The 15,711-nt window shown below is 34.7% G+C and overlaps 1 protein-coding gene across 1 annotated transcript in view; it reads right to left on the reverse strand.

Moving 5' to 3' along the window:
• Positions 1-15,711, reverse strand: part of mIF2 (mitochondrial translation initiation factor 2) — a 196,561-nt gene that overhangs the window by 148,550 nt on the left and 32,300 nt on the right. Inside the window, exons 4-7 of the mRNA XM_089093213.1 lie at positions 13,424-13,515; positions 10,293-10,381; positions 6,509-6,669; positions 399-575 (exon numbers count right to left, since the gene is read on the reverse strand). Coding sequence (XP_088949339.1) covers positions 399-575; positions 6,509-6,669; positions 10,293-10,381; positions 13,424-13,515 — 519 coding nt within the window. The remainder of the gene's footprint in view (positions 1-398; positions 576-6,508; positions 6,670-10,292; positions 10,382-13,423; positions 13,516-15,711) is intronic.

The raw sequence follows: 15,711 nt of genomic DNA on the forward strand, positions 1-15,711 counted from the left end.
TTTTGAGATTTTAATGAGCTTTTTATACTAGTTTGTATAATTGCTGAATATATAGCTTTTTATTTGTAATACGTTTCAGTTTTGAAGGTTGAAGTGACCCCAAACACCCATACGAGTATGTTAGTATTCAACTATAAATACCAACTCTATGAAAAACCAATTATTCGCCTGACCTTCAATGAACACAATTTATAAATAAAAAAAAATGAAAGAACACTGGTATTGACAACTGCTTAAGAATCACTTTCAATTTCTAACAAGTTTTGATTTGGTTTATTAAAAATACCCATAACACAAGATGTCTTTTATATCCCTAAATATTCATTTTAAAAGGGTATCAACAATGAAACCAAACCGTTGAGCTGTACAGCTCAACAACTTAACCCTTTTAGACTTGCCATTTGCTTGTCTTGCGTACTTTATTGACTCCTTTGTTTGATCCATGACTCCGTCGTCTGCTGCAACAACTAAAACAACAATGTCAGTCACGTTGGCACCGCGTTCACGCATTGAACTGAAAGCCGCATGTCCTGGTGTATCCAAAAACGTGACTTGATTCCCACTTGATAATTTAACTGAAAATCAAGATAATAAATACATTTAAAATTATCTAATGTATATATTAAGTTTCTTATACAGGGTGGGGTTAAAACTTTGACAAGAGGAAAGGACATTTTGTGAGACAAAGACGAAACGTCCTCCAAAGATTAAAGTTATTTTCTGGGTGAATAAGATTCACAAGGCCCTTGAGACAACATTGTGCATCAATCTTTAACCTCATGTTCATTCTAAGTTTGACCTAAGAAAGCAGACCCTATGGAAGGCAAATAAACTAAAATGAACTGAAGGTAGTTTTTTGAATATTTTTTTTTCAGTTTTTTTACAATTTGTCTGAAGTGACCATTAGGTATTTTTTTAGTTTTTCAAAATATAAACTCTACTTCTGTTTTTTAAGAATTTATCCGTGAAACAACATTAGATATATTTTTCCTGATTTTTCTTTTTTTTTCGTTTAAGCCCTTTAGGGGTTACACCTTTTGCAATCAGTATAAAAGTGGTATAGAATAAAATCAGATAATATATAGAATTACAAACAAACAGAGCAAAGTGAATAACAAGGTACAAAACAATAAAAACATTCCCAAAAATTAGGAAATGCTAAATTCTTAGTTTTGAAGGGAAGTAGACAAGTCACTAATTAGTCATAGAGGGCAAAATCGTCAAAGATCACAGTAAAAGTATATACCAGCAGTGAAATGTTTCTCCAAACATGATAAACATTTCATAGCGCGTAATTAGGCAATTTGACGGACCGTCAAAGCAATACGTCAGCTGAAGTATATTCGTCAGAGTTCAGTTGCTACTTGGTTTTCCATCGGAAACATTTGTCATTGCGCGTGCACGAAAGGCGGGGTCATGAAACTTGTGTGGTTTTAGATGTGTGTCAAAAATCTTCAATGGAGAGTATAGGACTTGGCGCTACTGTATATTATCTCAACCGTGGCAACAATATAGGGCAGTAAATGTATATAGTTTTGAAACTGACATTCAACGAACTCTTGATATAGTAGGCAGATTTGGGAAGAAGGCAAAAAAAAGTGAATGTAAATTCAAATAAGTTAGTAAACTAACAGGCACTAAATTAATTATTATGTTTTTTACGTCGAATACTTTTACCTTCTTTTTAATTTATTTCCCTGTTCTTCATTTTGCTTTTGCTGTTTTTTCTTTTACTCTTCTGTTTTTTTGTTGTTTTTTTTTTTACTCTGAATTGCGAAATTGGTCCATCTAGGGTTTTTGGAAATTAGTATTTTATCTAAATATCTTACCTTATCTAATTATTTCGTTTTAACAAGATTACTCTCTCTGAAGAACTTTTGTGAACTACAAAGATGTTTTGTGGGATAATTTTGATCTTTATGCATTAAATTAAAAATATCTTCATCATATATATTATAACCAAAAGAAGAAGAAAAGAAAACACCTTTTACCAATTAAAAAAATTATTGTACTATGTTGGACGTTGTAGGAGGCCCAATTATTTATCAGATAAATATCCCATTTTCCTCCTTGTTAATTTCCCCCCAATTCCCTCTCTTAGGCAATGTGTGTATTACAAGATGTAAATGAAGCTTGAATTGAATCAAATCCGACTTTGAATCAAAGTCCTCTTTAGAAACATTCGAAATACAGGAGAAGAAACCAGTAATGCAGAAACGAAGAAAAATATTTATCCGTTTCACCCAGGATCAAAACAGAAAATATCTTTTTTGGCAAAAATTACACAAATAGCACTTAACTGGTGAAATGATATAAAATAGGCGAGAAGAGTTAAATAGCACTGACCAATTTTCTTCAAATCAACTTTCAAGTATCACCTTTTCTTTTTATAAATTTTTCATGGTCTAGAGATCATAAAAAATTACTATTCATAATTTGTTATTACGCAATTTACTAACACGACACAACACATCGCTATTCGTAAAATGCATAATCCGTCATCCATGGCTTAGCCTAGCTACGTCACTAAAGCTCAGCGTTTCTGTCCTCCAAAGGATGGGTTACATTTTCTCAGTATATCTTATCAAATCATACTGATATTGATATCATTTAATTATAATCCAACAGAATTTTCATCTTTCACTGCTATTTAAGTTTTGATATTCCTTGGCAGGGAACATCCCCAGGAGGTACTGCATCGGGGTTTTAAGGAGTTTCACCTCCAGATGTAATTTCCACTCGTTTATAGTCACGTTGCCTAAGACCCAATTCCCTAGTGCTGTACTAAGATTTAGTTTTAAGCTATATGAGGATTGATATCAACTATTGGGGATGATCCCAACACTGAGGTCTTTCAGACTGTTTCAGGCTAGTTATAACTATAGCCTATAGCTATTCTTATTTCGATAGTAGTGTCAGCTTCCATCGTAATAAAACAAAAAATCGCGAAGAAATGAAGAAAACGAGGACAATTAACAGCCAGTGAAAAAATTGAAAAATTATGCAAATATTTCGGTCAAGACTTCCGCTTGACCGTCCTCAGTGAAGAATAAAACCGATAAAATATAAAAAACCAAACCTTAAAATAAAAACACCAAACTAAAATTGGACGACCCTTTTCTAGTAACAGTGAAAGGGTAACTGAATAAAAAACACAAGTCTAAATGGCATTTCAGAATTTCACTTTGCGTAAAGTACTCTTAAAGGCTGATCGCTTTCCAGTTTGACTATTATCGGAGACTCTTTTTGATTGCACAATATAACTTGGTGGATGTATGTAAAAACGATCAGAATTAATAATTTTGTCATAATTGGGACTTAGAAAAATTTCTCCAGTGTCCCTATTGAGAGCTACCTTTTGGTGAATGTGCTTTTTTATTTCAACTGCCTCCCTGAAAACCTGCGTGAGACCTTTGGCAACAATGGAAGTTTCGTCAAACAAAATGAAATGATGTGGACTCTTGTACACATGTTGTACAAAGGTGAAATCAAAAACCTCCGGTCTTTGGTATAACCCCATGTTTTTATAAATTGAGGAGTTATGTACAAGTTGCCTCTCCCCCAATCTCAACTGGGTTCTGCCAACATAAATGCTGCCACAAGAACAAGGAATTCTATAAACAATACTACCCAGAATGGGCTGGTTTTATCTTTGCCGTTGTTAAAAAAGTTCTGTGTAATATTTGAATTTTTAAAGGTGACATTAAGTTTATGTTTTTTAAGGATTCTTTTCAGTTTGTCACTCAATTTTGGAATGTAGGGTAGAACAGTGAAAAGTTTCTTATCATCCACCAATGGGAAGGTATCTGTTGGGGTTTGTGGATTTGATGCATCCTTTTCTGCCTTTTTTCGTCTTTTTTCTATAATGGTCTCAAGTAATTTTATAGGGTAGCCATTGCAAAATAAAATGTCCTTAATATAGTTCAATTCTGAGTCTATGTGAGGCTCTGAGCATATTCTTATTACTCGGTCAACCAAAGAAAAAACAACTCCACTTTTTATGCAGGGAGAGTGGTTGGAGGAAAAATGCAAATACCTATCTTTATGCGTAGGCTTTCTATAAATAGAAAATTCAAGGCCAGGAGACTTATTGAAAATTAAAACATCTAGAAAAGGAAGTTTGTGGTTATGTTTTAGTTCTAAAGTGAACTGAAGGTTAGAGTCCAAAGTGTTTAGATGAGTTAAGAAGGAGTTAAGTGGCTCTCCTCCATGGTCCCACACAGAAATAACGTCATCCTCAAACCGACCCCAAAACCGGTGTTTCATAGTAAAATTTTCCAGAGCAGAGATTTCAATGAATTCCATATAAAAAGTTGCCAAAAATGGTGAAAGACTTGTACCCATGGGTAAACCCCTAATTTGGGTGAAAAATTGATTATTATATCGGAAATATGAGGAGGAAATTATTAATTTCCTCTCGAAATCGGAAAATTATTAATTCTAATAGTTTTTACATACCTCCACCAAGTTATATTGTGCAATCGAATAGAGTCTCCGATAATAGTCAAACTGGAAAGCGATCAGCCTTTAAGAGTACTTTACGCAAAATGAAATTCTGAAATGCCATTTAGACTTGTGTTTTTATTCAGTTACCCTTTCACCGTTATTAGGAAACGGTCGTCCAATTTTAGTTTGGTGTTTTTATTTTAAGGTTAGTTTTTTATATTTTTATTAGTTTTATTCTGCACTGACGACGGTCAAGCGGAGGTCTTGACCAAAATATTTGCATAATTTTTCAATTTTTTCACTGGCTGTTAATTGTCCTCGTTTTCTTCATTTCTTCGCGATTTTTTGTTTTATCATGACTAGCCAGTGTGGTCTCAGAAATTATTTCCATCGTAATGTCAGCGAACATATTCTATTCAACATACAACAAAAATAAAACTATTAAAGTAGGATCTTGTTCTTAAATAAGGTTTCAAGAAGTTATTTTCAAGTAATGGGCTACCCCTCCCTCTTATTTGTATTCCTATAGTAAAGGTATTTTTCTGTGATTTAAGTTACAGGTAAATTGAATAGAAAGTACTTTACTAAAACGTAAGAGATTGTATATTTGTTTTTACGAAGCTCTCGTTAGCCTTTAAGTATCAAACTTTTGAAAAATTTAAGATCTCCAAGTCATTTTAAGCAAATCTCTGGCTATTATAATAGTTATTTCTTATTCCAAATTTTACAGGCTGCTATGCCGACTATTTTCAAAGTAGGTTTACAAAACCCCAAGATATACCCTGCTGTCTTGGGAGCCTTTTGTCTATTGGCACACCCCGTAATCTAAAGTTTACGAAAAAAATTAGGTTTACTTAAAGTTTACTAAATTAAAAGACTAAAGTTATTAAAGTTTACTAAAGTTTACGTTTGTAGGGTTTTACGAAAGTGATTTGACCGGAATGGAATTGAACTGTATTAACAGAAGAATTACAGCTTAAGCATTACAGACTAGACTGTCAAGCATACAAGACGTCCAGACAAGAGTCGAATCAGGTTCAAGTACTGGGTAACCCAGGCCACAGAATAACTTTACCAAAAATTGCAATAGGCGCTCTAAATGCTTTTCCCCAGTTCCCATATTCTATTAACAATTTTCGCAACGTTCCCGGTGTTTACCCTGTCTCTTTCTGAAAGGGGCTTTTTCTGTGAGGCAACCAGTTCTGCTTTGTTTACCAATGGCAGTATTTGATACTGCCGTCAGCATTCCAGCCAAGGCCAAAGTTAGAGCGAATTTATGCATGAGCTAAACTGCTTCAAATATTATAGACAAGTATGATTCTGAAACCTGGACGCTCCGAAAGACGGAGGAAGATTTGTTAAATTTTTGTTCATAGACACTGTCTACAGATTGTTTTGGGTACCCGCCTGACAGACCGTATTTCAAACATTAAGCGTTACAAAGAATGGGGTTCACACCCGCTTCCTAGGGCTACAATGAGAGAAAGGTTGAGATGGCTGGGAAACTTTCTGCAGATGAAGGATGACCGATTGCAAAATATCATCCTTGTCGACCAACCATGTAGGTTCAAATGAAAAGCAGGTCGTCCCAGAAAGGAGTGGGAGAATGTCGTAAAAAAAGATTTAAGCGAAATTAGAACCTCTTGGGAGAGTAGAAAGATGGAGGATTTGAATTGATTGGAATGGAGGAGAAGTATGCATAGCTGTGTGGGCCTCAGGCGGCTTTCTGGTGTATTGAGTAGTTAGTAGTTATAGTAGTAGTAGATCGTGAGCTGACTGACATTGTTTTTACAATGGTAGGGGCAAGGCACTTCATATCAAGAGAAATGATGAGAAACCCCAGGCATCAGCACGATACGGCATTTTAAATACAACTTTGCTGGTTGAAGAAACGAGTTCTTCAATTCTGATACAAAACAGAAAAGAAACAAATATTCGCACAGATGAAGACTATTTTATCGTCAGATGACGAGGTGAAACCTCGTCACCAGAGAAACATCCGCCTCCTTTTAGAGCCTAAATTTATAAACCACTCTTTTAACAGAAATTGCAAAATTGATACCTGAGAATGCACCAATATGCTGAGTAATGCCACCAAATTCAGAAGCAACTACATTCGTATGTCGAAGCGCATCTAATAAAGTAGTTTTCCCATGATCAACATGACCCATCACAGTTACCACCGGAGGTCTTTTGACCAAATAGGATGGGTCAGGAGGAGGCCTAGAAAATAAATACAGGTAAGAGTTTCTAGTTGCTAGGGAATAGACTGTTTAGATCAAATACAAGTAGGGAGGAGTAAAATAATACTTATATGGGGTATACAGCGAATAAAATGTAAGAAGAAAAAAGTAGAAGAAAGAGAGGTTAAGCAACTGCTTTTCGGACACTACTTTCTTCAATGTTTTAGTATAGTAGTTGAGTTACGAGAGGGAAGCTTTCTAAAATCGGCTCAAATATTAATTTCTGAAAATTAAATTCACAGAGCTCAACTACTTTACGGAAAACGTTGAAGAAAATACTGTCTGGGAAACGATTAACCTGATTGGCTTTTCCCTTTTATAATATGCTTCCAGAAAAGGAAGCTTTCATAAATCAGTCAAATTTCAATTTCTGAAACATCTGGTAGTTGACTCAGCTACTTTACTGAAAACATTGAAGAAATTCACACCTCTCGATAAAAAACAGGACTTATGAATGATACGTGTTTTCCTTGATTTTAACGTCACATTCGTAATAGAGAAGCGGACAGTTAAAGTGACAAGAATTTGACTTGAAAAACTTTCTATCAACACTATGCTGTTACCAACTATTTCCTACTAGCACACTATTAATATATAGTTCAGGCTATTATATATACTATAAAGCACACTTTTTATATTACAATCGTTATTAACATTCTTAAAAGTATAATTTATTATACCACTATTAATATTGTCAAGTAGCATTATGTCTTCTTTTTTTCAAAATTTTGATATAGCCATTTTGTTCAATGTAGTTGAAAGTTCTGGAAATTAGGTCTTTGACGATGACAACCCCCTCACAGCCCTCAGGGCAAGGGTTGTAATTTATCCCCTGGGGGCATATAAGGTGTTTATAGAAAGCGTTGACGTAGAAACTCAAAAAGGGCTCATTCGATTGAAAGGGCTAGTGCTCTTTTTAATAGTCGAAAGTGATTGAAAGGGTTGACATTTTTAATAGTTTTTTTTTTCTTTTTTTTTCAACCAGGGCACTTCGTATCGAAGGAGTTGTCGTAGAGACTTCGAAAAGGTCTCATTCAATTGAAAATAGAAAGGGCTAGTGCCCTTTTTAATAGTTGAAAGTGATTGGCGTAGCATTATGTCTTTGAGTCTTCTGTCACATTCCTTAGATAGTAAAAATGTTGTTTTGAGTTTCAATGTTTTCTAATTTCAAAAAATGTTGCCTTCAATATTAATTCTGATTGGTAAATTATTAATTTTGGCTTTAAAAGTTGGATATTGCTCCTTTCGACAAATTACGAACGGAATAGGAAAATTACGAAACTGGCGATGGAGTCGCGCATAGCTTTCCCTTTTAGCCACAGGTGTGGATAGAGTGAACGAAAAAATACTAGCAAAAAATTACAAAATGACAATTTAATGATGCACAGTTTTCACTTTATCCATAATGTGATCCACCCTGGGCATTATACTTTGATGTCAACAACTCAAGCTTACGTTAAAGGGAAAAAACGCTCAATTTGATATGGTTGTTGACAATACTGCTACTACGACTTACTCACGTTATCTATTTCGACATTTTATTTAATGCTTTCGTAATAATAAAGCTTGGGGCTTTTACTTTCATTCTAAATATGACTTCGAGATATAATAAGCTTAGAGCTATTTCGACCAAACATGCTGATAATTTGCTAATTCGAGCTCAGAATACTTCGACACGATAAGTCTATTTCGAAAAAAAATTTCTTCAGCTAAGTTCTGATTGGAGCTCGAATTTTAAGTTATTAGTCGTAGTTTAGGTTGCTTGAAGAAAACATCTGATTTTGGACGAATATTTGATTCGCTCTTGTTTCGGGTCACAGCTGGAAAATTCGCTTCTCTACATGACCGAATAAAGATTAACACAACCAAAAACTTTCCCTTCTAAGTTTCGGTAAACTATCAACTACCTCATTGATAGAAGATAGTTGACTAGGTCAACTATCATATCTCAACTATCAAACTACATAACTTTGTCAAATATCAAAACTTGACATACAAATTTCCATCTATTCTCAGAATTTATCTTTTAATAATAAAATCTATACTTCTTTCAAACGGTTCAACCACTGAGATCTGTAGCAAATTATAAGGATCAGAACTATCATTTTTAGAAGAATTATTTTTTGAATAATTTTGTGTAATTATATTTTTAATCTATACAAATTTAGATTTCATCTTAATGAAAACCGTATTTTTTGCGAAGTTTTTCTTTAAGCGCAGTAACAGCAAGAGTACGTGCTGGCTCTTGCCGATATCGCCTAAGGAAGCAGCCAAGTATTTCCGTAACCAGACATAGGATCAGCAATCGGCCCTGCTTTAGGGTAATCTGAGTGTGAGTATTCTGCATTGTTTACTCAGTATAAACTCAGTCTTCTGCGGACCAACTGCGAGGCCAATAATAGATAAGCTAGTCTGAATATCTTCAACAGCACTTTCAATTGATAAACGATCTTTGAGAAGAAGAAGTATGTCATTTGCCTACGAAAGGACACTAATGTCTATGTATTAATCAATAATATAAGATGGGATATTCTTCGTCGTCGTTCTAAGTGTAGTATTTAATAATAAAAGGCTTAAAATTGACCCCTGCTTCACTCCACGCTTTACGGAGACGGGGACGGTTCCTTTTATCGACTGGTTATTCACACTCAAGGGAAATTGCTTTTTTTCACTCTTTGCCTAATAACGACCATAACACCTAATTTTTCCAGCCGGCAATACCGTTGTATTTATCAACTAGAGTCGACATTTCGGTAAAACTCTTCGTATTTAATGCTACAATTTTTCGCCAATTGACCAGATATATTTAGGAGGTTTACTTCTCACCCTATATATGACATGACTCGTTCTATCACGGGTGGACCTATAGAACTGACAAGCTCAGGTCACAAAGTTCTGTGTTAAAATACCATCCCTTCTGCAATTATCTTTTTGTAGACTAATTTTTTGCCTATTGTCAGGACACGAGGCATGTGTCTCCTCCCCATATGTCACACAACTCATAAAAACTGCGATCTTGGCCCACGTATCAAGATAGACATGCATTTTATAAGCATCTGTTTACAGACCTATGATTTTGTTAACTGGACAGACAAATTTGAAGGACGCACTTATGCACGAAACTACTCGTCCTAACTACAACCTCGTTCCCCGCGTCAAAATAACCATACATTCTATGAGAATTTTTTTGTAAAAATCTTTTGATTTTTATAGATTCGTCCTGGCTTCGACGAAGTTCCCCTTTTCAAAATTACCATACCTCCAATCTATTTTTATAGATTTTTTTTCAAACTAACCAACACATCTGGGGGGGGGGAGGGCACTCTTCCCCATGTGAGACACCACTTTCCCTAACTATGACCTCCTTCCCCGCGTCAAACTAGGCAAACATTCTATAAGAATTTTTTATGAGAATCTTTTAATTTTTATAGACACATCCTAGCTATGACGCAGTACCTCTGTTCAAAATCACCATATCTCGAGTCTCTTTTCATAAAATTTTTCGAACTAGACTACACATTTGAGGGGAGGGACGCTCTTCCCCATGTGAGACACCACTTTCCCTAGCTATGACCTCGTTTCCCAGTGTCAAATTAGCCATACCTTCTATAAGCATCTTTGTCTTCTTCACTTTCTTTCAAAGCGGGATTGGCAACTACTTGAGGTTTCCGGCCACAATTTTGTACCACTTTCTGAAAAATCAATATATTAATTATAGTCCGGCAAACACTATGTTCATGAGAGAACAAAACAGTTGGAACTTAACGAAAATCCTCACAAATTTGTACGTAAGATTAAAACACCAAAACATTCAATTCCATTAAACAAAAGAAAATCCAAACAAAAGTTGGGAACCTTCGCTTCTTTTAATTACTAATACTACTACTAACAACTTACTGCGGCATCAAACAGCTTGAGGCCAATATAGCTGCACATGCCCCTCCTCTATTCCATTCTATTCAAAGCTTCCCTCTTTAGACCCTCCCAAAAAGTTCCTATTTCTTTTCAATCCTTTCTTACGACCTTTCCCCCTCCCCCCCAATCGGGACGACCTGATTTTCGTTTGGTCCAGGATGGATGGTTATAAAGACGATCTTTGGCAGTCCGTCGTTTGGTAGTCAAACATCACTATGTTTTTTTAAACGAAAGCTATGATGATAGAATTTCTTCTTTTCTTTTTTAGACAGAACGTTTCACCTTTAGAAAGATTAATAAGAGATGGTTAGAAAAAGTCACCATAAGAAGGGCCTGTTATGGGGAGTGCTATTTACTATGGATAAGGCAAGCCTTATTCTTTATTGATTTGCTTTTATTAGTTTATGGTAGCACGAAGTGTATTCAGATAGGCTGATAATTCAATTCTGACAGTAGTGCTAAATAATCAAACCGTCGGTGACATATAAGTTTTTTTGTTTGTTTTTTTGGTGTTGTAAACACTAAGAGGAGATGAAGTGAGATTCTTAAAAGAGAAAAAGAAAAAAAAAGGATCAGTTGAAGAAGCAGATGAAGGATCAGTTCCTACGACACAGTAGTACGTCTCAGTGCAACATATTACCTAGAGAGAAAAGCGTGCTTAACTCTTACAAAGGCACAAATCGGCAAACCACATTGCCAAACCCCCGTTTCAGTACAACATGTTACATAGGACAAAAAATGTGCTTAAATCTTACAAGTCAGCCAGCCCCCTCGCCAAACCACCGTTTCAGTGCAATATATCATCTAGAACCTTAAGTGTGCTAAAATCTTACAAAGGCACTAATCGGCCAGCCACATTGCCAAACCCCCATTTCCGTAGAACATATTACCTAGAAGAAGAAGTGTGCTTAAATCTTAAAACACACAAACCAGCTCACCAAACGACCGTTTCAGAGCAACATGTTACCTGGAACAAAAATTGTGCTTAAATTTTACAAAGGCACAAATCGGCAAGCCACCTTGCCAAATCACCGTTATAAATCCATTAAATGCATGGATATCCATTAAATGCAAGGACATAAGAAAACATCCAAAAATCAGCTTTAAGCATATATTTTCGGTGTCAACTATTAAAATTCAAATAGTTTGTTGTAATGACAGAAATCATGATCATAATGACAGAAATCATGATCATAATGACAGAAATCATGATCAAACACCTTGAACAGCAAGAAATTAACAATCATACCAACAGACCCCCTTCTTCCAAACCGACCCCCCCCCCCCCCCGAGGTAAATGCAACAGTACAATTCGTCATTTATTTTGCAAAGACCCTGAAACTCTAGAGCAGTGTAACCCTGTAAATTCGTAACAAGGGTTTCTAATTAACCACTTGTTTTGGCTTGTACTTTCAAAACACTATTACATAGCCCTTTCAGATAATTTAAACCGTATTTTTAAATTTGGATTACAATGGGCTATGGGTTCTTTACTAGGTTGCCCCAACGGGGGCAACTATTGGGGAAGGAAACACGTCATTGACGTCATCTAACGTCAGGTCATTGTTAACGTCAACATCGCCTAAAAAGAGGTATACAGCATAGCAACTTTATTAACCATTTAAATTAACCATTATTTTAATATAGCTTAATTATTTAGTATGACAATTATATATTATAGCAATCAAATTAATATTATTTAATTATTTAGTAGTACTATTAATTTAGGATTTATAATCATTTGGTATAATCTGATTGTTTAATATAACAATTGATTTAATACTTTTCAGTTTAATACAATAACCCTTTTTCCAAACAAAATTAATTTGTATAATCTAATTATTTGATATGAAAGAATTACCTTTCGGTTTAATACAATAATACCTTCAGTTTAATAAAAAAAGTTCTAAATAAAAAAAAGGTTTAAAAAAAAACTTTTTTTTAATAAAAAAAAGTTTAATAAAGTTTTTCAGTTTAATAAAAAAATACCTTTCAGTTTAATACAATAACACTTTTTCCAAACAAAATTAATTTATATAATTTAATTATTTGATATAAAGGAATTATTTAATATAACCATTAATTTTAGATAATAGATAACTAATATGATTAAATTATTTAATAAGGCATTCCTCTTTAAAGTAACTATTTGCAGAATACATTTTAATTTTTTAAGAAACATAAATGTTTAGGAATAACGTACGTTTATATAATTTAATTAATTAAAATAACATTGTTGTTTTATATTGCTGGTAATTAATTAAAATTTAATTAATTTGATACATTAATTTTTTAACTAACCTATGTACAGCTTTTACTCCAACATTTTTCATGTAAGAAATAGTTAAGCACTTACTTTTTAACTTTATCCTACCTATTTGCCGGTAAAGTCCCACCAATACTTTCATTCTAAATAAGTTGTTTTTTCCTTCTCTTCTTCGAATTTTTATAATACAAAATGGGCTTAATATAAAATAAATTGACTATTTCCTTCTTCGTTTCCTAGTTTTGATTATCATGGAGATACTTTCGCATAATTCCATCATTGGAATCGAATTCCGGGCCCTGCGACCGGCTTCTGCTGAAATCAGAGCTTCTTCAGCTGAAATCAGCTTCGACTTCATTCAGCTGAAATCAATCTTCGACTCCCAAATTCCCAAGCAGAGATCAATTCCACTGTGAAACCACACGGCAAGTCAACAACTCTCTTTCTAAGACTTCTATATTTCTGTATACATTATCTATATCGAATTCTATGTATCTATATTTCTAATATTTCCATTAAAAAAAAAAAAGATTGGAAAAGAGCTTAAACTTACAGTAATAACAGCCATGTCATCAATTTTGCTTGACAATTTATAATACTGGTCTGTATTTAATTTGGACAACAGCATCGCTTCAAAAACATTGTCTGAGAAAAAAATAATAATGGTCATACTTCTATAAAAATAAACTTTCCATTATAGTACGCTTTTTTATAGCGAATCTCCTATAGCTATTGTACAAAATTTGGTTTTGTACTAAAAAAATACAAGTGAATGTGAATTGTCAGTTTAAAATACATATACTGATATTTAGTAATCAAAATGTTAAAATTATTTGATTTATTTCTACTCATGTTAATTTCTGCTCGTTTTGAGTTTGAATCGGTTATTTATTGTAATTTCTGTTCGTTTTGGGTTTCATTTATTTATCGATGCTGATTTGTGGTAGTTTCGCGCTTGGTAGATTATTTGATTTTAATTTTGCTCATTTTTGGTTTAATGAAGTTCTTTACTTTTCATTGAAAAACTTATTTTGTGGAAATTTTTCTTTAATTAATTTAAAAAAAAAAGTTTTTCAACTGGGAGTTGGGAGCAACATTAAAACTTAAAACGAACAGATATTATTACGTATTTGAAAGGGCTGCCCCCTCCTAAACACCTCGAAAGTTTGAATTTTGTCCCAATTCTTTAAGAACGACTCCTGGAATACAAGGGTCGTTTAATTGGAACAATAAGAAGCTTTTTCCAAAGTATTAAAAAACTTTAGGAATAAAGGACGAGGTGATTAGGAGGGGGAAGCCCTTTCAAATACGTAATAATTTCTGTTCGTTTTAAGTTTTAATGTTGCTCCCAACTTCCAGTTGAAAAAACTTGTTTTTTATTTAATTTCTTATCTTCTTTTTAATAATGCCAGGAAATCTAGTCCCGCCTCCACGGATAAACTCCCCTCCCCATGGAAATATCCTCTAGACAATTCAATCCCGGTGAAAATTTACCCCGGACAATTATCCTTAACAACTCCACGCGCAAAATTGAGACGGAAAAGAGAAAGCAAGACAAATAAAAAGAATTTTTGTATAGGAATTCTGGCAAATTCCCCCAGTGTAATATTTTCCCTGACAAGTTCACCGTAGGAAACTTCCCTTCCCGTGGAAAAAACCCCAGCAGAAAATTCTTTCCCCAGCAGAAAATTTATGCACACTTTCCAATCACAAATACTATGCGTAAACAATGGGCAAATCTTATAACTTAAAGACCTTTTCCCTGGGGATGTGAGGGGGTCATGTTATATACAAAGGCATAGCCATTAGGCTTTTCAACTATGATGAATAATATAGCTATCTGAAAATTTTGATAGGATGATTTTGGGAAAACGAAGAGGGGGAGGGGGCCTAGTTGGCCTCCAATATTTTTGCCAGTCAAGTAAATTGAACCACCTCCCTGGACTGAACAGAGAATATAAACCTGAATGGACCGGAATAACAGAGCCTGAGTGGACCAGGCTCAGAATATATACCTGTCTTTGACAGTGATGAAGAAATGCTGGTAGAAAACATTCAGGAATCTGTGGGTGTGACGAAAGAATCGAGAAACTAAAGAGAAGAGGGAGGAAGCCGAAAGGGATCACTCGTAAGGAGGAAAAGAAACTAAAATGTTCAGGAAATAAGTACACAAGGTATAGATACAAAAATCACGACGCCGGAAAGTTTCAGAGTCTAAAAGACTGTAGACTACAGCCTAAGCAAAGAATCATAGGCAGCGCGCTAGCGCTGCCTAAGTAAAGAACGATTTGGGCGCTTTTTTTTTTTTTTTATCCATACCCGGGCACTTCGTATCCAAGGAGTTGTCGTAGAAACTTCAAAAAGGGCTCATTCGATTGGGAATCGGAGTGGCTAGTGCCCTTTTTAATAGTCGAAAGTGATTGGAGGGCAACTAGCCCCCCCACACCCATCATTCCCCCAAACACATCCAATCAAAATTTTGAGTTAGCCATTTTGTTCAGCGTAGTTGATTTCCTAGTATAAAATATCTTTTTGAGGAGGACACTTCCCCACAACCCTCGGGGCAAGGGTTTTAAGTTATGCCCTGAGGGCATATAAGATCAATGTTGACACAATGTACAGTTTATTATTTTTCTTCTCTAAAGCAGCGCACTTCATATAGAAGGGGTCGTCGTAGAGACTTCAAAAGGGGCTCATTTGATTGGAAATTGAAAGTTCTATTGCCCTTTTTAATAGTCGAAAGCGATTGGAGGGCAACTAGCCCCCCCCACTAACGCCAATCATTCCCCCAAACACATCCAATCGAAATTTTGAGATAGCCATTTTGTTCAGCGTAGATGA

The sequence above is a fragment of the Artemia sp. Qi Xiang Cuo genome, chromosome 8, assembly GCF_049724085.1.
Source record: "Artemia sp. Qi Xiang Cuo chromosome 8, ASM4972408v1, whole genome shotgun sequence".
NCBI classification, from domain to species: Eukaryota; Metazoa; Arthropoda; class Branchiopoda; order Anostraca; family Artemiidae; genus Artemia; species Artemia sp. Qi Xiang Cuo.